The 24,471-nt window shown below is 38.0% G+C and overlaps 2 protein-coding genes across 3 annotated transcripts; one reads left to right on the plus strand and one right to left on the minus strand.

The window, feature by feature from the left end:
- Positions 1-2,628: 2,628 nt before the first annotated feature.
- Positions 2,629-12,705, plus strand: slc25a37 (solute carrier family 25 member 37). Its single transcript, XM_042489002.2, has 4 exons — positions 2,629-2,974; positions 7,951-8,179; positions 8,527-8,583; positions 9,664-12,705. Exons 1-4 carry the CDS (start codon positions 2,780-2,782, stop codon positions 10,191-10,193), a joined length of 1,011 nt encoding a protein of 336 aa, XP_042344936.1. The 5' UTR covers positions 2,629-2,779; the 3' UTR covers positions 10,194-12,705.
- Positions 12,706-20,243: 7,538 nt separating this feature from the next.
- On the minus strand, positions 20,244-22,571 carry nkx3-1 (NK3 homeobox 1). Of its 2 annotated transcripts, none has more exons than XM_042489051.2 (2): positions 22,416-22,571; positions 20,244-22,049 (listed from the first exon to the last, which is right to left on the minus strand). In XM_042489051.2, the coding sequence occupies exons 1-2, from the start codon at positions 22,498-22,500 to the stop codon at positions 21,664-21,666; spliced, it is 471 nt and encodes a 156-aa protein (XP_042344985.1). In that variant the 5' UTR covers positions 22,501-22,571; the 3' UTR covers positions 20,244-21,663. The 2 variants fall into 2 exon arrangements, with proteins under 2 accessions (XP_042344985.1, XP_042344984.1); XM_042489050.2 differs by having other exon boundaries at positions 22,308-22,571.
- Positions 22,572-24,471: the final 1,900 nt, after the last annotated feature.

Raw genomic sequence — 24,471 nt, forward strand, 5'->3', positions numbered from 1 at the left:
TAATAATTCAGCCAGGTGGTATTAGTAGCCTTAATTCACTGCAACTTGCACAGTAAAATAACTTTGGTCCAATATAAGTCAGTATATTATTGCACGTACAGGTTGGCATATTGGATATTATTATTGTGAAGATGTTCACATTAATTATAATACAAATTTGGGTTAACTGCTATGCAATCATAATTTTGACTAATACATAGTCCAATTAAAGGCCTTGTAGAGTCCTGGGATCGCAGATCTTCAGTCTTACAGCGTTGACAGTAGATTTCCTTACTGAACATGTGAATGATAACAACGCTGCTGGAACAAGTGGCTCTTTAAGATGCCAGGCTCCTATAATGCTGACTCATTGTTGTCACACTGCTTAATAGACACACCCACAGTGACACTGCAGTGTGCTTTGTTTACAGAGCTTATGTTTTAGCCAATAGCGAGTGACACAGGTCCACCTCATTTGCTGTAAAGGCAATTAATACTGTGTTTTCTCTCATAGAATAATATGATTTACAAATAGAATATTTTGACCAAAAGATGGCTTACAAAATTGGAAGAAACAAAGGTTCAGATCTTTCTCTGCTGTGTAAAAAAAGGAGAGTGGATTGAACAGCCGAGTCTTTAGTACATTCAGTCGAATCAGCTGAACACAAACAACACAAACTGGCATCAAGTTGGATGTCAAGGTGAAATTCAAACTTCTGGCCCGCAACAGGAGACAGGATGACACAGCCAAAAACCAAACATATAAATTATTAAGAATAAGAGCTGTGATGAGAAACATGTTTCACCGTCAGTTTAGACTCATCAAGATGGTTGGTCTCTAAGAGGCTTCTTGAACTAATTTAATTGAATAAGTTATTACTTTGAACAGGTAGCATCAGTTAATGTACAAGTTTAAAAGTGTAATAAAGTCATGCTTGTTATTCAGGAGCTGAAGCTTCAGTGCGGATGTTGTGCACCCCCATTGTTAAGAGGCTTCTGTATTCACTCTGGGCTATTTCATATGACTGTTCACATGATCTGAAGTAGGGATGATGTCTGCAGATCAGTAAATTCAACAAGGTTACAGGTGCGAGGGCAGTGTGAGGTTATTGTTTTTGCCCACTCTGTGTATTTAATCTTTTTACTTCTTAAATCTACTTCCTTTGTCATTTAGGGACTTCTTTCGTTGTAACACCAAATGCTTTAATGAACCTCTGTGGTTCCTACTTTGCCATGTTAAAGAAGTTATCTCTGACGAATTTTCTTGTAAATTATTTGATAATTCTTCACTCCATAAGACCAAAGAGAACATGTCACAACAATTTACCAGTACTTTCACACATGGGTGGACTATTAGACCAAAGACCCCTGAGCACAGATATACACAAGGCTCCAACACCTCTTCTACACTGGAGCAAGACAGACAGACTTCTGATGGTTTTTGCCTCTTTTTTGGTTTTTTTTGCATGTATTTGTAGTCATTTTGCATCTGTCTGGCAAAATTTTGTCTCTTTTCTGATTGTTTTGTGGTTGTTTTGCACCTTTGGTGAATTACTTTGTGTCTTTTTGCAGATCCTTTGCATTTCTTTGTGATCATTTTGAGTCTCTTCCTGGTCAGTACATATTAAGGGTGGCCCTGACACTTAAGGCCCCTGTGCCTGTGCTTGGTAGGCCTGTTAAGTAATCCATCCATGTTATCACAGTAACAGTTAGACATTTTTGCATTGATTTGAATCTTGATATGGGCCTTTTTATCGCAGATTATAAGCAAACCATCAAAAACTACTTTAACTGCAAATGAAAAAGTGTTTCTACAGAGAAATAACCATGAAAGAATTATTCAAAAGTTAAATTGTCCTTTTTGTTCATGTTTGGGGCTCATGTAATGTACATTTTAGCAACTGTACTTTACTTCCGTATTTCAGCTATTGCCACAATATATTTCTATGGCACTACGTTCATCCTTTAGTTTGACATTTTATGTTCTATACATATGATCAGTGAATAAAATACAATGCAATATTTTAGATTAAATAATTAAATAATACGTTGATCGTGATGCAATTAAGGTAATATAATGTGAGGTAATAATTTGTAATTTTTTTTTTTTTAATTTGTGTTGTCCCTTGACCTCTGACCTCAAGATATCTCAATGAAAATAGGTTTTATGTACCCATGAGTCTCCCCTTTACAGACATGCTCACCTTATGTTAGTCCTATGCAGTTTTTTTGCTGTCATTTGATTCCTAATCAAGACAATCTGGTAAGACTCGCTTTACTTTGTCAATATGGACTTCATAACTGTTTTTAAATGCAAAATATTGTGTATGTATATATATATATATATACATATATATTTACTGTATATATATATATATTTACTGTGTGTGTATATAGTGAGAAAGGAGGGTAGAAAGATTTCTCTACAGCAGTAACCAACAGATGCTGGCCTGATAAGGAGACCAAACCTATTTATCTATTCAAGCAGGACTGAGAGATTACACTTTTGTCAAACCCATTCAAAAACAGAGACAGGCAGGGGACGCACAGCAGCGCAGTGAAGTGTCAGAGGGATCTACCACGGAAACTTTTCATTGGTCGCGCCAAACCAAGAGCCCGCCCTACTGTTGAGAATCCGGCAAATGATTGGTCCACATTCATCAGAGCCACGCCCCCAGCTGTGGACGTCACACGGGCGCTGGAACTCCAGTAAGTAGTGATGATGTTGTGGTTATCCATGCCGCCGACACCTCTCTGACTGTTATCTGTGCAGAAGACCAACGTGGAGAGCTATCCACGCATGGAGTTGAGCTCGGACTCGGTGGTGGCAACACTGGAGATGTCGCAGATCAAAAGCAAAGACGATGAGCCTTTTGGTGTTGACGGAGACTACGAGAGCTTGCCACCTCATGTCTCAGTGACGACCCACATGACAGCAGGAGCCGTGGCTGGCATACTGGAGCACACCGTGATGTACCCCGTGGACTCTGTCAAGGTAACAGACACAGCTTAGCAGCACTTGTTTTGCCATCACGGCTCATTCACTAACTAGCTACAAAGCGCTGCTAACTGCACAGACAGCTTGCTATCGCTTGCTAACGATCGTTAGCTATGAAATGTAGAAGCTGCCCATCCTGAGTTAGCCTCAGTGTTAGCTAATTTATCAGCCTGTCCGCTCCAACCGAACAAACTAGTTTAGCAGGCTAGCACGAATTAAATAAAAATAAAACTACCATGTGTTAGCTAAGCTGAGCTAAGAAGTAACAGTTTAACAGCGTTTCGCCTCTCTCTCGGTGTAAGTGGTAACTTTGCTAACATAGCAAGCTTACTGGACGTACAGTGTCACTTTAATTCACTCAAGTTACTGTCAAGGTTAGCATAAACTTCTCGTCTTTTTATACATGAGCTCGTTTTGCTGTGTCTAAACACGTTATCATAGGGTTTTTTCTCACTCACGGGGAGTTTAAACATAGCAAAACGAATGAGTTGAACAGACTATTAGGGTAAGTGAAGGTCAAGTGCCTGGCTTGGCTGTAAAATATGTCAAACTGCCCTGAAATTTACCTTCAATCTGAGAGGGTAAACAGTAACCTCTAACAGCGTTACTAAACTCTGTACTGCAGTCACAAAGTTTACTTTTGCGGCCACTCATAGATGCATTTGACAATAAACGAAAGTTGAATGCCTACCTGTGGAAATGTCCCCTGAAACCTAAGCAAATTGGTTGATTTTTAGCAAAAGCACTGGAAAAAGGCAATGAGCAACAAAAGAAGTGAGCCAGTAAATAGTAAGACATTAATAAAAAGTACAGGAAAATTGCGTGAAAATAAATAATTAGTGTTTTTATACAGAGAACTTAATTATAAAAAAGAATAATGAAATTACCTGAAAAAGCAAAAATAATTCAGTAACATCATTTTAACCATGTAATTATTATATTTGGGTATTTTGTTTTTCTTTTTTTCCTAGACATTTTTCCTTGTCTTAAAAAAAAAGTACTAAATTTACCAATTTCTTGCAATGTGTAGAACATTTCTTACCAAGTTGCTTGTTGGCTTTCCCCCATGTTTTTGAAAAAAGCTGCACCAATTTGGTCAGGATCAGGTTTAAATACTTGTGAAAAGCATCTGAAAGCAGCACAAGAAGAGTGATGTTGCTGGAGGTTTCAAAGGGTTAAATCAGCACTATATTTAAATTGTCTCTTTCTATTCACTAATATGATCAAAACTTTTGTTGTTCTTATTTGATTGACCTCTTTGTCATTGCTCAGGGTAGGTGTCAGTACAAGAAAATGCAGTTTAGTATCTGACGAGACACATCAAAAATAAGTAAACTCTTGTGGATATGAATCAATGAATGAACAAAATGACCACTAAACCAAATAGGGTGGTGATTGTCAAAAGGTTTGTAACTGTATCATGCACAAAATAAACAAAGGCCACTTCAGAAAATGTACAATATTGGCAATGAGTACTTCTCTGAAAGCAACCGATGCATTACACAATAAAAGTGAGAGACAGACATTTGCTAGAGCAAGGCAGTGTTGTGCTCAAGGATTGTCTTTATCATATGAAACTCAAAAAAAAAAATGCAGGCGTGCTTGAAGAAAACGGTCAGCACGTGGGAGTAAAAAACAAACTTAAGGCACTTATGCGTGGATCAGAAACAAATGTGCATGAATTAAGTTTAAACATGGTTGTTTGCATTAAAACTTTAATTGTGTTTTGTATTTGGACTATTGGTAGGACAAAACAAGACATTTGGAGATGTCACCTTCTCCTTTTGAAAATTGAGATGAGTGTATTTTAACTTCTCAGCTTATACAATAACTGAACAAAATAGTCCGCAGAATAATCAGTAATGAAAATAATTGAGTTTTTTATTTATTATCAAGGAGCTCCTTCTTCTTGAAACAAGCTAAAAACTGTTCTGATGTAATTGATAAATTCATACAGTTACACAGGTTGCCTCAAGTTACCGCGGTGATGCCCTGGAGTTATATGTGACACCTTTCACACGGGTATGGAGATAAATGATTTGCCCGTAGCAGGACCAGCCCAAGTGCTTTGCGGGAGTACATGAACAGACAAATCCCTCTCAACGTCAGCTCTTTGTATGACTAGCGCTCAACAAATCAAAAAACAAATGAGTTCATTCAGTGCCATCTTGAAGTTGAAGCTTAATGTTGAAGTTTATACTCAGTAACTGAATGACATTATCGGCTAGTTTTAAGCTTGTTAAAAATTGGCTTGTTTCTGCAGAGCGAATTGCAAAGTGTTGCTTTGAATGTGAACTTTGCCCCTGCAATCCTCCTCTTCTGCTCAGCTATTGTTTTCTAACAATGCAGTCTTGTTTTGTTAATTTGGCATGCTGCCTTAACAATAATCTTGATGTGGCGCAGACAACTTCAGTAACATACTGCAAGAAAAAACATATATCCTCTTTTTTTTTTCAGAGTCACAGTCTTTCCAAATGAACCAGTGTGCCGTCATTACACAAACCACTGCTGCCATTTCCTCTTGAGGTTTCAAAGCTTACACAAGCACGCTCCAGCTCTAGATGCTCATTCAGTTTGATCAGCGAGTGTTTGAAGTTGACAAAGAAGCTGTTCTGAAATTTCTGATGAAAGAAATTTGCACGGTTCCTATTTTATCTTATTTATTTTGACAGATACAATTCACCATAAAACAGAGCATCGCAAGACATCAAAAACACAGTCCAATGCATTTATTTCCAGTATGTGTTTGATGTAGTTTGATGAATTGGTGAGTTTAGCAGAATGTGTGTTTTTAATAAGACTTGGTTTTGTGGATAGTCATTACAATCCACTGAGCCTGTCGCCCTGTATGTTTCAACCTCCTAGTAAAGAGCGAGACACAGCTAGGACTGCGGGAGTAGCCTGTCCTAATGCAAGGAGGGGGATCTTATCGCTGTCATGCACATTTGGAATCAGCCTTGCGCAGCAAAGGGTGTGTGTATGCAGTCGCTCTTCTGCAGTGTTGATTAGTAAACCGCCACAGAGCCTGGACTGCTGAAGACAGTGTAATGCAATAGTCAATAGGGGTGTTTTCCTTTTTTCGTATGCTTTGATGATTTTTTTTTTACCACAGTTTGATGGTGATCTTAATAACGTCTTTATACAGACAGCTCTTATGTCTGTTAGTAGCTGTTTATTATCAAGCAAGACATAATAAATGGCAATATCAAAAAAATAGCCCTTTTCCCAATTTCTGTCCGAGCTTTTCGGACCGAGAGCATAAAGAAGTCCTGAGAATGCAGTGAGTACTGTCCGGTACTTTTCTGCGTGATAAAAACAGAAAGATAGAGCGGGAGCAGACCAAGAATTGCCTTATATATAAAAATGTACCGATATAAGAGCCTACGGGTCGCCAGAGCAGATGTGTGCAGAACTCCAGCTATGTATTGTAAAGTTTGCCGCAAGTTTGAAAGCAAGGCAGACAAAAGTAGGCCGTTTTTAAAAAGTTGGTATTTGATAACTGCTAATATAGAAAGCAATTTCATAGGAGCAACTTGCTTAATTTTGCCTGACTGGGGAAGTGAAAAAATTAATTAATGTTGAAGCCCTTTTGTTTTGCTTTTTACATATACATAGTATTTGATTTTTTCTTTTTTAAAAATTCATGTCCAAAGTAAAATATATTCAAGTTCAAGCAATTTAACATCATGAATCCTGTAGAAAACTACCTGAAATGTTTCTTTGCATATTAATAATAAATACAATAAACAATAATACATAAACAGTTTCTGTAAGAACCTAATGATGATCTAATCTGCAAGCTTGTTCTGCAGTCATCATTTTATGCCTTAATAATCCCAGAGGCATTTTGTGTCATTCAACCTTTTTATTCTACGTTTCTTTTGTTTTCTTTCCCACAATCATAAATTGACAAAAATATGTTATATATTGTACACACACATAGATACCTGCTGCATTTGACACACTAGTCTTTGGGCATTGTTAATAAAGCCCAACTGATAAGGCTGATATTGTTATCAGTATCAGTATTTTGTTATCAGTATTTAAGAGTTCAAGTTTGATAACTATTGGGCCAGTAGTTGTTGTATGGTTGAAAAATTAATTTGTCACTACTCTCTAGTATTCAGTGTCAGTGTGAGAAGCAACATGCCAGTTATGCAGTGAGTGTGTTGTGTGTGTGTGTGTGTGTTGGCTTTTTTAAAACCATAACCACACTCTCTTCCCAACCTTGACCAAATTTCAGAGGTGCAACATTTCCTATATCTTAACCATCTGTTCATTGCTATAAACTGGTGTGAATATTAGGCTTTTGATTACTGAAGACTTGCCTATTTTATAGAGCTGACTCATTTTTATCTGTCCATTAGCAGAAATATAAAAATAAATCACACATTTGTCTCAGTCTTCAACAGAACAATGTGATTTGTAATGCATAAACTCAGTCACGCAAACTTAAAACGTAAACTGTGTGCCCCCAAGTTCCCAAATCTGTATCAAACGGAAATGTAATTGATATTTTATTGTTAAGCCAAAGGAAGGAAACACATGGGAACATGCTGAGGAAGATAGACTCGGCCTATCTCCTGAGCCAGCCCCAGATCTCTTTGCAAATAAAAACATGCTTTGTGGTGTCCAGATAACTTGGCATGGTTATGTAAAACAAAGAGCTGCCACAGCCGCCCACACCAGCCTTGAGAGAGACACACATCACTCAGTCAGGACCTCGCTGCTGCCAAGTACTCTTACTGTCAGAACAATGTGACAGCGTTACAGGGAACAATGCAGCTAGAAATCATGATTTGGCATAAAACAGGTGCCCCCTTTGAAGCCACTCAGAGTCACATACATTTAGCTTTAGCACTTAAGCAAATGGTTTAAAAACAATACAAAAAATATATAGAATAAAAATAAAATAAAATCATTCACAAATAAATAATAGACAGTGGTTTAAATATCTGTCTTTATTTTTATAGACAAGGATGCAGAGCCTGCAGCCAGACCCAAATGCACAGTACAGGAGTGTGTATCAGGCTCTGAAAAGGATCATCCAGACAGAGGGGATCTTCAGACCGCTGAGGGGCCTCAACATCACCATGATGGGAGCTGGACCTGCACATGCGCTCTACTTCGCCTGCTATGAGCGGGTCAAACGCTCACTGAGTGACGTCATTCAGAGTGGAGGAAACAGCCATTTAGCCAATGGTACGAGTTCCCACGTCTCAACGCAGTTCACTTGACTCACGGCTTTCACACTGGCCTGAGCAACAAGGCCTGGAGCAGTGTAGTTAGGATAAGTCATTTTAATGCCATATCCTGTTTACAATGGAAAAGATGAAGCCATATTCCAAACATGAAAAATCCAAACATGCTATCTGAGATGTGTCGGAACAAACCAGTTTTTTCAGCAGGAAAAACTGGTAGTTCACCCCAAACCACTGCAAAAATAAGGCCGATTCCTGTAACAGATTAATTTGATGTTAAAATTCTGTAAACAGTCATTTATTTCAACATTTATTTCAACTTGACAAGATCTGTTGATGTTGTGACAGGTATTGCAGGTAGCGTGGCCACTGTTCTCCATGATGCAGTCATGAACCCAGCTGAAGGTAAGAAAAAAAACCCTGAGATTATTCCTGTCCTTTAAAGGATGGCATTGATATTTTATGATATCCCTTTTGCAATAATAAAAATAGACTTTATTCCTCTGTGCCTTAAAAAAAGAAACCAATCAATTAACCATACCATTGCACACAGTGAAACGTTCCCACATTACAATAAACATGGGAATGGTAGCTTAATACACCGTCCTGCTGCAGTAAATACTTACTCGTGTACCAAATGTGGATTCATCTGCAGCTGAAAATTTTCTATTGCACGTTCAATATTTGGTCCTGTTTGAGTAAATTTGGTTTAAAACAAACAAACAAACAAACAAACTGCAGTACCTGCATGCAGTTAAAGTGGTGGCAGGGTGCTTCATCCCAGTGCTTAATTTTTTAAAAATAAAAAAGCACTCCTAGTGCCTTATTCATGATGCACTGCACATTTGTTTTTTTGTTTTTTTCTGTGACGACAATATTTTGACATTAATGTCAGCTACATAGCTAACATGAAGCTGCGTCTACAGCAGGCTGACTATAGAGATTACAATAAGCTTACAATGGCATGGTGATAAAAACATTTACCAGCACCACCACAAATGGGCTATTCTGTCTTTGTCGTGATTGTTTCGACATATATTATTATACAGTTGGAGGCAGACAGACACGGAGTGACAGTGATGACAGCCGTGTCTTTCTGAAAAGTTTTTATGTAGAAGTGCTCGGAGTGGCCGCACAAAGAAGCCGTACCCTGAAAATAAGCTGATTGCACGTTTATTGAGAACGTTTGTGAAAAGATGCCAGGGCTCACAAAATGTGGACATATGGCCTTTTTTTTTTTTTTTTTTAACACACAACTTTGTTGTGATGATAACTTTCTGGCTTGCATGTTAATATTCAAAACCCATTTGAAGCATAAAAATTATTTTTTAGCTAGATAAATCACCTAATTGTCTTTCAAACGCCTGTCCTTTCCATGCTATTTAAGACATTTTTATCTCAAGTGCAAAGCATATAGAAGCGATGCATATAGAATATATATGATAAACATGCCAACACGATTACTTGTGTCTTTCCATGACTCAGTGATAAAGCAGAGGATGCAAATGTACAACTCGCCGTATCGAGGACTTTGGGACTGTCTTCAAACAGTAACGCGCACTGAGGGCGTGAGAGCGTTCTACCGCAGCTACAGCACACAGCTGACCATGAACATCCCTTTCCAGGCTGTTCACTTCATCACCTACGAGCTGATGCAAGAACAGTTGAACCCTCAGAGACATTACCACCCTGGCACCCACATAGTGTCAGGAGCAGCAGCAGGCGCCGTTTCCGCAGCAATAACTACTCCACTTGACGTTTGTAAAACTCTACTCAACACACAAGAGAATGTAGCGCTTAGCTCGGTGAACATCAGCGGCCACTTATCGGGAATGGCTAACGCCTTCAGGACAGTGTACCGGCTCGGTGGTCTGGCGGCCTTCTTTAAAGGGGCCCAAGCTCGGATTATATACCAGATGCCCTCCACTGCCATTGCCTGGTCAGTGTACGAGTTCTTCAAGTACTTCCTGACGAAGCAGCAGCTGAAACAGGAGGCTGGACCTGGACCAATTTAATGGAAACGTGTTGGAGCAAACCGCATCTTGAACTGATGAAAGACGACTCCAACCTGAGTGCGAGTTGGTTTGCTGTTCGAGGAAATAACACCGGTTATTGTCTCACAGGGAAGTCGTCATGGTGAAGGAGTGCCAGAGAACGGCTCCCCGTGTGGCTCACTTACCGAAATCTGCGTGTGTTTTTTACTTTAAGAAAATGTTGCACAACCAGGATATGCAACAGAGATAACTATTTATAAAAGGACAGACACATGATGACATCATCATCTTCTTCCTCCTCCACTCCGCAACCCTCCAAACACTCTTTTCTACACGTGTAGACCGAATAATTACGTTTTCTTGAATGATGTTTATAGTTCTTGATATTGGAACTTTTTTTTATTTATTTTGTTAGCTTTCAGAGGCTTGTATTTTACGGATGTGGAAGACACACAGTGCTGTTTGTTTTATTTCATTGTGTATTTATAAGAAAAAAACATTACAACACATTCCTCATCTTCTTTCCACAGCGAACGGAACAGCCGCGCTTTTCAAGTGCCTCATAAATATTAAACCCTTTTTCTTCTTTAGTTCAAGTTCTCGCATATTACCCTGTTATAAGATTCAATCTTATAGTGGCTCTGTGTCAGAAATGGTCAAGCTTAACTAGTGTAACTGAATGCTTTGCTGAATTTTTTTTTTTTTTCTTTTTTTTTTTCTGCACCAAATGGTCAAATGCCAGTATGGAGCAATATATATATATTTTTTGCAAAATAGCATTTCCTTGTGAGAGACTTTCTTTCTCTCTCAGTATCAAGATGTATAGGCTCTAATGTTTCAGATATTAAAGTAAACAGTGCTACTAAATCACGCACAATAATAGTCTGATATAAAGAATCGTCCTGCAGAAAGAAGGCAGCTTGTTTATGTGTATTCTAATACATGAATATATTTGTTGAGGGTGACTATTTCTGAGAAATGTCATTATGCAGATCCAAATGTGGATCAAATAAGGCTGTTACATGGGAGGTGGCCATGTAACACCTCACCTTCACATGCATTTGTCCTGGTGTGATGTTTAGCTTTTGAGTTGTGTGTGTGTGTGTGTATGTGTGTGTGTCATATTGACCTTGACCTTGACCCTGAGGGTTGTAGATTGTTATTTAGTTTGAGTTGAAACTTTAAGTGCAAACGTTCTGTGATCCAAAATGTAACATCATAACCTTTATTTTACCTTGAAAGTGGGGGCACTCTGTTACTAAGAGACCACTAAAAGCCTGACCAAAATCAGCTGGTGAGCAGGCAATGCAATTTCATTTATTTTCACTCATCCTGTTGTAGTTTCACATTTCCTGTGTGCTCACTGCTCGATCCAACCTCTGGACTATTTTCCATTCAGTAGTCGAGACATTCCTCCTCATATTGATGTAATCCAACAAGCAGCCAGATTTATTTGTTTTTAATTATGAAGGGTTTTTTTTCCCCTCTTTGGTAAAGTTCAGTGAGTTCATCAGATTCCAGCTGTCTTACAAACCCTGCAGCAACAGATTCATTTTACTTGTACAGTGGAGTGATTAATATACCAAAGACACACATCGCATTCTTTGCATCTTACTTTTAACCTGTAGTTATGATGCTATTTGCCTGCCTGCTGTTAATTGCCATGCCGTGTTTTTGCCCCATAGTTTCCACCCAGAGTAGTGTTAAATTGCTCAATCTTTGCTAGAGGCTTATTTGTCTGTATGGGCGTCTGAGAAGTATTTTCTGACGCAGCATTCATATTTTCCACTCCAATAAGTTTCATTAAGTACTTGATAAAAAGTAGTAAAAAGTGAAAATTGTATGTTATAAAAATAAAATATTATGGAAAATGTTCAATATATTTGGAAAATTACACGATGACCTAATTTTTATGAAGTAGTCAGGCTTTTTAGACTATATAAACGTGTTGAATATAGTTGAACATGTGATAAAGATCTCACATGAATATGAATAAATGGTGCAATTATCTGATTGATGATGTTTTATTCTAATCTGAGTATAATCACAGTTAGGTCAGTCTGTTGCCACATTATGTAAGTTTTTTTTCAGTTGGATCCAATGACAAAACACCTCTCCACTTATTATAAACAAAAGTAAAATGAAGCCAAGCAGATAACCTTTTTTTAAAATGTCAATATACTTGCAGTCCTACGGTACCACATCATTCCTTTGAGCTGTTGATTCATATTAGTGAATCATAGTTCCCAAACTGTGTTGCACCATCTGTGTCCAAGTACTTCAACATGTCAAAGTCGTGTTTCTAATAGATGCTTACAAGGAGAGCTGATTTATTTTATGTGGGGACCTCCACACTGTAAATAGTTCAATGCTAAATACGCACAAATGAATGAATAGGGAGATGGGAGGATTTTTGAGAGAGTGCCATCTCCAGAACAGGAAAGCTTGGAAGTATGACCATGCAAATATGAAATGATTGTGATAATGCTGCTACAGTATGTAACACTGGAGCTGAAATAAACATGCAAGTGAGGAGTGGTGTTTTTGTGTGTTTTGTCTCTGAGCGAAAGCAGTATTTGCTTGCAGTCTGTCTTTAAGATGTTGGGAAAGATGTTGGTTGTTTTTTATCGTTCAGCATTAAAATACAACCACTGAGATTTTCACAATTAATAGGGCTTTAATTTGAAATTCCCATCTTTCCAGTGCAACTTTAACAATTCTGCCAGAACAAGATAAACCTAAAATAAGTCTTTATTATTTCAGCTGGGATAAGTGCTATTTATTTACAAAGAGTGAAGGCCTTTAATGTGAATGTAGTAATGACCGCTCCTTTTCTGTCTACACCCATCAACTCGTAGCACCTGTTCAGGCCTTCACCAACACAATACACACACAAGTGCGTCACTCATTCATACATTCCACCCGCAACTTATGCAATCACTCTTTGCACACTGTTTTCATCTAGTAATTCTCGTTTATCTCTAATAAAACACTAATTTGGTACTTTCATTTTGCCTGTCACTCTTCCATGTCACATCAATTTGTGACAAATTAGTTGAGGTTCATATTTATTGCACTTGTAAAGAAAATCAGGAATATTTCAAGCTAATTTACCTCGCAGGCAAAATGGCCGACTGACTGTTTTACAGGATTAAGTGTCCGAAAACTTGAATGACCGGTTTTTCCAAAATCACTTTCTCTGTTACTCCATAGAACCAATAAAGGCACAGTTCAGCCCCAAATTAAAAAACACATATATTTCTTCTTACTTGTAATGCTTTTTATTAATCTAGATTATTCTGGTGTGAGTTGCAGAGTGTTGCAGATATCGGCCGTAGAGATGTCTGCCTTCTCTTGAATATTATGCACCTAGATGACACTCAGCTTGTGGTGCTCAAAGTGCCAAAAAAAAAAAATAAATAAAAAATACTCAACAACGCTGTCTCTTTCCAGAAATCATGACCAAATTGCTCAACTGACAAACCTTGCTGTGTGCTGTCTCATGCAGGAACTATTTTCTTCTATCAAACTACACACGCCAAATGTACCACTGCACAGAAGGACGGGTGCATCTACTCATGAACGAGAGACTCACACTGTGACACTGCAAGATATTAACATTAATGACATCCTCCTCAGCTGAGGTGTAATGTTAGCTGGCTCATTGTTTCCTTTTGGGCAGTGATATGGTTGGTGAGGTGTAATTCAGTTGAAAGAAAATAGCTCCTACATGAAACTGCTCACAACAAGGTTTGTGGATTATCATGAGTAACCAGGTCATTATTTCTGGAAAAAGACATTGCTGTTGAGTTTTTCTTTTTTTTTTGGTGCTTTAAACACCACGAGCCAAGTGACATCTAGTTCCATTACATTCGAGAGAAGGCAGACATCTCTACGGCCAATATCTCCAACACTTAGCAACTCACAACACAACAATCTAGATCTATAACTATCAGGTAAGAAGAAAAACATGCATTTTTAAAAAGGGGCAAGTTGTTCCTTTAACAGATTCCATATGGTCTTTTCCTTTGGCAGAAAGTAGCTCAGATGGAAACTGTTTTCACGAAGATATGTTTTTTACCTAGTCTTACACATATATAGTCTATGGGAAAGAGAAGTTTAATGTAATTTTCAGTGCTGTGAGCACCACAAACCAAAATCCATTCACCTTAATATTCTTCCAGTGGACACAGACATCACATTAGATCATTGCCTCTTCAACCAAGACTATCTACATAGCTAAATACCAATAGTAGGCCTGAGTGAGGAAATATGTTTGGGTTTATTTGATATTTGTGTGATTCAAGCGTTGACAGTGTAACTCCTGTAGGAGTTATACAGCTCCAGTAGAGGGTGGTGTGGTGTCAGTCCTTGAAGGTTGTCCATGCATACATAAGGATCAATCCCAAAAGGCAGCGGAGATGTTAAAATGTAATGTCACTGTTTGGATCCACATGCTGATGACATCATCATCAGTCCAGCACTGCTGGCTCTGTTGTCTCAGTTCAAGTCCATGAACAATGAAGAGCCACCTTTAAGTCTTGAACTTTGATATTGAATTATAGGGGGAAAAAAGTGAAAAAAATCAAAAAAATACAGAAAAATATATAATATTTTAGTTGAATATGTACATATAGTTTAGCTGCAAATTGGATAATTGATTATATGCACTATGGAACAATATGCCCCGTAGTATTATTACTTGTGGTCAGACAATACTCATGTGAATATCACTTCAAGATTTAATTAAAAGAACAAGATTAGATAAACACGTCTACCAAAAGTTTTGTTTTTTTTTACTTTTTTGTAAAAACGTTTTTGCATGACCTCATTGACTTTATATTGGTTACAGTGATCCATATGATAATTCCAAACGTTTGTTCCTGAGTTGTATTTATTTTACTGGTTATATGAAGTTGAATACTGTTCTTCAAATCTGTATCTCCCACATAATACAGTTTGTAACGACAGAAAAATAAGATCACTCAGATTTTTTATTGAGATGCAGACAGCGCAGAGCTTTATTCCAAACCAGCATGCCTCAGGACACGTACACTTGTGCTGTAAGGCTGTTGTCCCTGATGTGTTTAGTTTTCGCCCTTGTCCTTGAGCAGGTTGTTTATCTGAAACGCACAATGAGCGGCTCCCTTGGCCCATGTCCTTGTCATGCTGTTCTCTAATCATTTTCATCTGAAGTAAACTGTCCCACTACTTTATATCTTTATCCCACAGATAAGAAAACTGGAAAATTACTCTTCTCTCTCTGTCTGCCTGTTCCTCTCCCTTACACACACACACACACAGTGTGTGTGTGTGTGTGTGTGTGTGTGTGTGTGTGCAGCTAGAGTTTGCAGCCACAGAATCAATGTTAACCATCGGATAAGCAGCAGTGTATCTGCTGATGGGAGAAGAAAGGCAGCTGCTCTACTGGTACCGTAACATGAGGGATCCAGTTACACTGTCCAAGGAAGTTTACGAGTGTTCCCATGTGAAAAGATCAGGGCTGTTTTAAACTTCCTTATCGACTCCCAACAAATTTGTCAGACAGTCACGGCATATTGGAGCACCGACAAAGGCTGTCTTTGTGGTTGGGGTTTGGTTTTTCTCCTCATCTGTTATGAAGATCTTGTTTTTCAAAGCATCATTGGCCACCTTGAGGAGCACGACGACGGCTCCACGACCACACTGCGTCTCAAAATCAGATCCCTAAGTATATAGACAAAGAAGATAGAGACTTAGCACAGCGTTTCTCTGCATTTGCCAGCTTCATTTTTATATCCCAACAAATCTTTATGTAGCCATAGACAAAATCCATGATCCAAGTATAGAGGAGATAAGGCAGTAATTCTATAGACTCCTCATCACTGCTTTCCATCATTTACTCACCAAATCCAGTTAATCCAGGTGGTGCGGAGACAGATTTAGAGACACTCCCCAAGAGCCAGAGAGGTAAACACACAAGAGGATGTTTTTAAGTCTTTTGAATCAACGAACCGTGTCTCTTTGAGCCTGCGGAAGTGCAGGTACTACAATGGCAAGTGCAAAAATAATAGTTCTCCTAACCTTCAACTTCACCCTTCAACAAGCTCCTTTATCTGATGAGCGTGCTCGTGTGTGACCTGAGACGCTGAGAGATACTGTCAGATTTCAAATGCCGTCAAAACAGATGCTATCTGCCCTCTTCATGTCTAATTACCTGTTTACTCCAAGGGCCTAGGATAAATGGTGCTGTTGATAAGAGCTCACTTTAGTTTAAGGAAATCGGTAAGATTTAAGATTCATATTTGATTCATTTTTTTCTAGCTTTTACATTCTAAAGTATGTCTTCTGAATAGGATGGCTCATATAAATCTCTAGATACGACAATCTGAGTTGATGAAATGTCCCCACAGGAGCATATAGGCCGCTGGAGACTATTAGCACAAAAAAAAACATTAAACATTAAATAACTTGAGACTAACGTTGACCCCTTGACAGCTGAGCAAACAGGATAAAGTAATGAGCAACTTCAAAAGAAACTACCCAAAATCAGCAAGTAATTAGAAAAAGTTACAAGAAAATACCTGAAAATTAGCACACAAGAAAAAGATACAACAAAAACGAGGAAATGGCTTGAAAAAAAGTGCTAAAATTGTGTATGTTATTAACTTTAAATATAAAAACATAATTAAATAATTATTTTCTAATGTTTTACCCTCTGCATCTTTCTCTTTGTTTTTTCTTTTTTTGTACTAATTTTCAGTTCCTAATTTCTTGCGATTTGCGAGACGTCTCTTGCCAAGGTGCTTGTTGCCTTTTTAGCCATGTTTTCAGAAAAAATCAAATCAATTTGCTCAAAGGTCAAAGGTTTAAATGCTTGTGAAAGGCGTCTGAATGTAACACAAGAAACTGATGTCTATGCAGGTGTCAGAAGGTTAAAATTGTGACTGATGCGTGAGATTCCCAGGTTTCCCAGACAATTTGAATGGTGCCTTTACAGGAATCCGAGCGGATTCATGATGCTATAGTTAGGACATAGGTAAAGGGCCATTGGCCATCTTTCTACCTTACCTGGCCCACAGTTGTGTTCAGTTGCAGACCGCTGTATTGCAGCTGGAGTGCTCATAGCAAAATGTTCTCTATGCAAGTTTTTTTTTCACCTGGTGTTTCTTTTTTTCATGTCAAAATGGTCTACCCACATAATGCATAAAGCAGACTTTACACTGCACCAGAAAAAAGGGAAGGTTCCTCTGCATCATATGATGTACAACACTTGATTCTGACTGAGAGAATAAGCTTAGAATTCATAAAAATACAAAACTATGTCCAGCGGATGTTTCTTCTTCTATGGAGGTTAAAAATAAAAGAATGTGGAGTAGAGACACACTTTAAGGAAGAAGAAAAATAAGATCATGATAATCTACTGACACTTGTTGCCATAGCTGTTAAACAAATCCCCATGAGGGCAGCTACTTCACAAAGTCAGACAGATTCCTGGCGTGAGAGCTCTCATGTCTCCCGCTATCAGTTCCATCAGTCCTCTGCTCACACTTCACTCGTTTTACTACAAACTTACCCTCCTTAAATACAAAAAGCCCTAAATCCTGCATGCCATCTTATCAGCACTGTAAGGTACTGTGCTGAGTCAGCAACCTGCATGAAGCTATGCTCACCTCTTAGGATACATTTTTTTATTTTGATGGTTCTAGACAACTCATAAATGAGAGAAGAGAGCTCTCCTTTTCTCATTTGAGGAAATTTTAGAAATTAGAAAAAAAATTTCTAAAACCCCAAAATGACCATTTGTATACAAATCCTCACCCCATAACTTTAAATTTGTGAAAAGGTTTTTCTCCCATGCAGTAAAAAAACGGAGAAAATGCTGGATGAATTGAAGTAAGTTTCAGCCGAGTTAATCCATTTACAAACACTCACACAACTTGTGCAGTTTAATTAAAGTCTCATTTGTCCAGTCGTATTCTCAGTACTTTGCAAACACGTGCATTTTCACTCAAACTTTCCGATTTCAAACACTTTTGCACAAACAGTCTCATGCACCGCTGAGTAGCGCACCAGCACAAGAAACACATGCATTTGAACTTTGCTTGTGCATTCTCTGCTTTCTCATTGGCCAGGAAGTCACAGGTGTGGATAAGTGACAGATGACAGCAGAACTCCTGGCCAATGAACGAGCTGAGAGGCGGGATTTCCATGAAATGCACAAGCAGAGTTCAAATGCACATGTTGCTCAGCTGACTACTTGTGTGCGTGACAATGTTTATGCAGAAATGTTTAATGTTGTGTTTGGATTATATTGCACAAGTGTCAGAGTTTGTAAACAGTTGTTTTGATAAAGTTTTGCTGTTGCCAAGTCACCCCCCATTTTTTTTCAATCCAGCAAAAAAAAACAAACAATTGTGTTTTATTCACAATGCACTAAGTAACTAATACATATAATCGTCATCATTTTCTTTCGGGAGTGAAGTATCTCTTTAAGGAAATTCTTCACACACTTGACAGTTGTGAAGTCAATGATTCAATGATTCACTCCATTTATTGGATATACTGCGAAGAGGTGAAGTGTCTCGTTAAAAATGTCCCACGACCTGCAATGCTTCAAATGTGAAAAATGTATCTTCTATGGGGTCCAAACAAAGGCTGGAGCTCATGATTTTAGACCGCCAATCAACAGATGTAACGGGACAGGCCCAGCCCTTACAAGTATCCAAGCTACCACTAACTGCAGCGTAGTTATTACTATTATTCAGACAAACGGGGTTTATGAGGAATATAACTCACGTAACAGATACACACACTTACAGCCCAGACACAACCAAACTCCATTTAGATGGAAGGTTCAGCTACGTGATGTAGGATGTCAGGACCTCAGCTGTGAAGGGCAACATACTTACAGGGGGCCATGCGATAACAAAAGGACACAACAGTCTGGGCATGGATAATATCAGTATACTCACAGATAACAGTGTATCTATCTGAGCATGAGTATCTACCTGTGTGTGGCAGGGCAGCTCAAGGTCATACCCTGTCATACATGCACATGCCTTTAAAGCTACGTACACCAACACTTTGGTAAACTATATATATTGCAACTCTGACACCATGAGTTTGCTTTTTTTTTTAAAATGTGTTCAATGAAACAATATTAAAAAGCCCAAGTCAACAAACTGTATAACAAGCTGAATCAGAATTTAAATTAACCCTTTGAAACCTCTTTCTTGTGCTGCGTTCAGATGCCTTTCACAAGCATTTAAGATCTTTGGCACCTGATCAAATTGGTTGGATTTCTTTTGAAAACCTGGAAAAAAGCAATGAGCAACTGACAAAAAATGTCCTGCAAATTGCAAAAGAGATAAAAAGGGTGACAAGAAAAATAACTGGAACAAGACTGTATTACTAGTATTACTAGTATTACTAGAAAAATAACAAAAAAAGAGAAAAAATAGGAAGAATGTACAGAAAACTAAATATTGTAATTATATATTCATTTAGTTATTCATTTTTAGCTTTTTTCAGGTCCTTACCGTGTTTACTTTTTTATTCATATATATACTTTTTTGTGTTCTAGTTATCAGGAAATTATCTTGTAACTTTTATTAATTTCTTATCAAGCTGCTCAATGCCTTTTTCTTTTGTTCTTGAAAGAAATCAGGCCAATTTGCTTAGGTTTCAAAGGGTTAATGCAAAAAACTGACATGTTTACCTAAATCAGTTTACATCAATTAATTGGCAGGATGCTGGTGATGGACACAACATGTTTGTTGTGGGGATTTTAGCTTAGATCCTCTGCATATTGTCTCTATATTATTTAAAACTGGAGACTTCTTTACATCTTATGTTCAGAATTATATGTGAAAAACTGTCAATCTGGATAAATAAGTGTAGTTCAGTTTCGTTGTTTAGAATTTAATCACATTAGCTCGTCATTTTGGTGGTTTTAGCAGATATCTTGCAGCACACATTAAGTGGCAGACATTTGAGTATGTATTAAGACAGTCACAGTAAAATGTTTTTTTTTTTTAAACAATGTAATCATTGACATGTAACCACTGAAATAATGGTCAAAGTGTTAAATTTGTGTTGTAAAATATATTTGGTGAACATATGTATTTTTTATAATCCACAAATTTTATTACAATGTTATTTTCACAACTAACCAACACAGAGCTCTGAGCCTTTTACTACGGTGTCAGGTGGCATTCTGGTTTAGTATTCCAATCATCTCCTTTTACCCTTTCTGTGTCCCGCAGTGATAATAATGTTAACAAACAGGTTTTGTTACAACAATAATCACTGAACAATCAGCTTCACTGCTTCATGCCACAGTGGCACAAACAAAACTGACATCCTCTGATTGAACTCGATGCGTGAGCCAACACAGACTGAGTTTGATTTAAAAGCACTTTTAGAGACATGAAACATACATTTAATGTCAAGATGTATGACCATGTAAATGCTGAAGTGGGTTTACTCTAATAAGAGTACTGCTTACTTTCTGTATACAGTATACTCCTTTATACTGTATGTCATGTATATCAGATTGTTTTTCTCTGTTACTTTTTACCGCTTTCCCAGCGTTTCCATTAGGATCAGGTTTTGTCCTTTTTTTAAAAAAAATTTTTTGTAATTTTTGTTTGATTGCCACACTGAGTTTTATAAGCCACAGTCTCCAAAAATGTCTGATAAACCGTTTCCTGGTTTCATACAGTAGCTTTCATCATGAAGTCACCTCCAGAAAGCTGAGAAGAGAAGTTTATCTCCATGTAATCAGGTCAGGGGCTCTTTAAAGAAATCAGATCTCATTCTTTGGCCCTCATTTACTGTATCAAAGTCATCTCTGTCTGGTCTTATCTTCTCCTGTAGTTTTACTGTATTATCAGAGTTGAACTCTATGCAGATAGTTTAAATGTCTGCACAATAAAACATTCAAATTGTAGTGTTAGTCATATGGTGTAGTTTATGCCCAACTAGCTGCTTCACAATTAACTGCAAATAATTGTACATACATAGGTTGTTCTATATCCAAAAGATCATTGACATTATCATTTCACAATTTGAGTCAAACTGAGCTTCATGTAAAAATTTGCTGAAAGTTTGCTGAAAATAAGCTGAAAGTATGACTAAAGTTCAACGCTTAAGGCACCATGTTCCCAAAAACATCAGGGAATGTGTTTGTTTTAAACAGAAATTTAAAGTAAAATGTATCAATGTTAATTTAATAATGAATTTAACAGCCATGCTGACATCATTGATCAAATGTTTCATTGTGCAGATATGAATGATTTTGTGTAACATCTTTTTCCTTAAAACATACAAAATTACAGAATGTTAAAAATGATCTTAGATGCCACACTGGTAAATGTAAGACGTGTTCAAAATCAATGCCAACAAAACAAACAGAAAAAACTTTAATAATGAATAAAGAGCCTAAATACCAGGGATGTAAAACATAGTTTTATAATTAAAAATCATAGCTTCATACATCATTTCATTTTCACCATAACGTTGGCCCCCAGGGGCCACTATAGTCCCACAGGTAGGGTCTGCATTGGTAAGCTTTGCAGAAGGAGGTGATCAGTGATGACTGGACCAGCTCGTCTCTCAGGCCCAGTCCCTCTGCTTTGTATTCTGATGTTTGCTGTTTCCGTTTCGTCTTGTACCTCCGGTTCTGAAACCAGATTTTCACTTGGGTCTCGGTTAGTCTTAAGGTGCTGGCCAGGTGAGCCCTCTCTGGGGCCGTCAGGTATTTCTGGTGGTTAAATTTCTTCTCCAGTTCGAGCACCTGGAGGTGTGTAAATGCAGCTCTAGAGCGCTTCTGCTTCCCTGTGGAGGAAAACCTGCTGGACTCTGAGGTGCTTGGACAGGATGGGTCCAGAGACTCTGTAAAGTACAGATGTGATCAAGTCAATAAATGGAAAAACTATGACCTGTAACAGTTAGTATGGTGTAGTCTGCATGACAGTCTGTGACATGGTGGTTTAGAAAGAGGTTCATCATTATCATAAGGTCAATAACCACCACTATGAATAAAAAATACTTAGAAAATGTTGTTCTATTTTCTAAAACATTATTCTTGCAAAGTTAAATACGTGCATCTATCCTTTACATCCTTGCTATTGAGAGCTTGCAGGAGCTCACCTGTCTGCACTCCGAATGCTGTTTCCTGAGGGCAGAGTTTCTCTGACAACTTTTCAGTTCCTTCTATCCACTGTGAACATCTTTCCATCTTCTGTGAAGAGCACTTGCCTTTAAATCTTGTGCCGTCCGTAATGGAGAGGATGTCCTCTATGAGGAAGGAGGTCAGAGGTTTGACTGACTCGGACATTTCCATCCAGTAATCCACAAGTCAGAGGCCTCTCAGTGGCAGAAAGCTACAGCAGGGGAGTGTGGTTGAAGCAGTGTGCCTTCACACACACTCACACAGTCTGAATTTATACAAGAGCAGGGGCGTGTTTACTCCGACTGCCCCGGCAAGTGAAGGAGGCGGGTCAAGTAGAGCCAACTCTACCTCTACCTTCAGTGACTTTCATTTGTTTGCCTCCTCAAATCATCTTTATAGGAATTTCTGAGGTCAAACACTGATAATATCTAATCAAAAACAAGCATGCTTTTTCATGTGATATGTTTAAATCATTTTAATATCTCTTGTATATGACATGCTCATGAAAACAAAAACACTCACATTTGTTGTAAAAGGCAGAGTTTATGTACTTATTACCCATAACTTATAGGCATTTATATTATTTATTATATGTGATATAGACTATTTTCATACAGATTACATCCGATACTATACACTTAGTTTTTAGTTGAATAAGTGCACCAAAACCAATAAAGTCTGATCACACAGCTCTGGAATTAACTCAAATTCAGGGTCATAACAGAGGCTGTAGTTTGTGGTTTTGTTATACTGACAAAACATATAAATGGACTCATTATACTGCATCATACAGAGTGGTATCTCTCATATTTAGTCTATCCTTTACATAAATGAGATAAATAGATCAAATATGAGAAATTTCTATCTGTATAATGAAAAATCACAAGTATATGTATATTGTAGTTTAGGTCTATTTTTGTACACTGTATGATCTTCTTAGACAATACCAAGGCTGAATTATCTTTATAACATACAATATGATCTAATAAACTATAGCGATCCTATAGAAAATAATTGTACTTCTTACTTATGTCATAGATAAATGGGTTTATGTCTTGAGCTCCATGCACCTAGTGTGCAGCTGTAGTGTCTCTGGAGGTAGAGGGGGGTCAGAGTGGGTGGTCGTACCTACTGCAGCACTAATGACTTTGGCACATTTAGGCCGGCTCCTGAAACAGACACAGTCATTCCTCGGTGGCTGTTTATCTGTTGTTCTCCGTGGTCCAGAATGACTTTCTCCACGAGATTGAGACGTTTACACACAGTGTCTGTGTTCCTCTGGGAGTTCATGCTTCATTTGGAAATGCATGAATGTTGGTATGATAAACATGATCCTCTACGTGGCCCCTGGCCCCGCTGACTCCTCCAGCTTCTTTGGCACCAGCCACACACCAAGCAGTCACCAACACCACAGTGTCACACTGATGAGTGCTTATCGCCACTTCAATTTACTGACAATGCAACAATTACACCTTCTATAGTTATATTTCATTCTTATGCATCATGAATAAATACATCATGCACACCACCTGATGTAAAGTTGAGCCTGACCTGTTCTGTGAATCATCATTTATAGAAGCCATCTGTTTTAAGTATACTGAGGTTCCTCTTAAGCATTAGCTGCTGTCTTGTCAACACAGTATTAAGATCATCAGATATGTTTCACCTTGAATTCTTTGTCTGCAACCGTCTGTCTGTGAAACTATGTCGAACTGTAAGCACAGAAAACATTCATCCTCCTGTCTAGGCACAGCTTTTCTTTCAATTTCAACAAAGCCCCATGTGCAGTTTTTGATCATACAGTCCTAAATATGGAATAAAATATAAAAAGAACGTTTCCATCTTCAGTTACACCTCAGTAGAATAATGCACCAAAATTCATATATAACCTTGAGGAGAGCTGCATTCATGTGACCAATGTCCTAATGGGAGTAAATAAGGAAGTAGTAGCTTAAATCCGTGTAATGACGCAGTTTGGGGTAGTTGTTGGGTCAAATAAACACTGAATATTCCCCCAAGAGACTGGTGAAAGTGTCACATTTGAAACCAAATGAACTTTGAGTAAATTTAAGGTACATCGTCACCGTGTTTCTTTTCCTAAACCTCACCTAAGATAGTTAACTAACATTAAGTAAGTACGTA

Source organism: Plectropomus leopardus, chromosome 4, assembly GCF_026936395.1.
Source record: "Plectropomus leopardus strain MGB_pleo_1.0 chromosome 4, ASM2693639v1, whole genome shotgun sequence".
In the NCBI taxonomy this organism is placed as follows: domain Eukaryota; kingdom Metazoa; phylum Chordata; class Actinopteri; order Perciformes; family Serranidae; genus Plectropomus; species Plectropomus leopardus.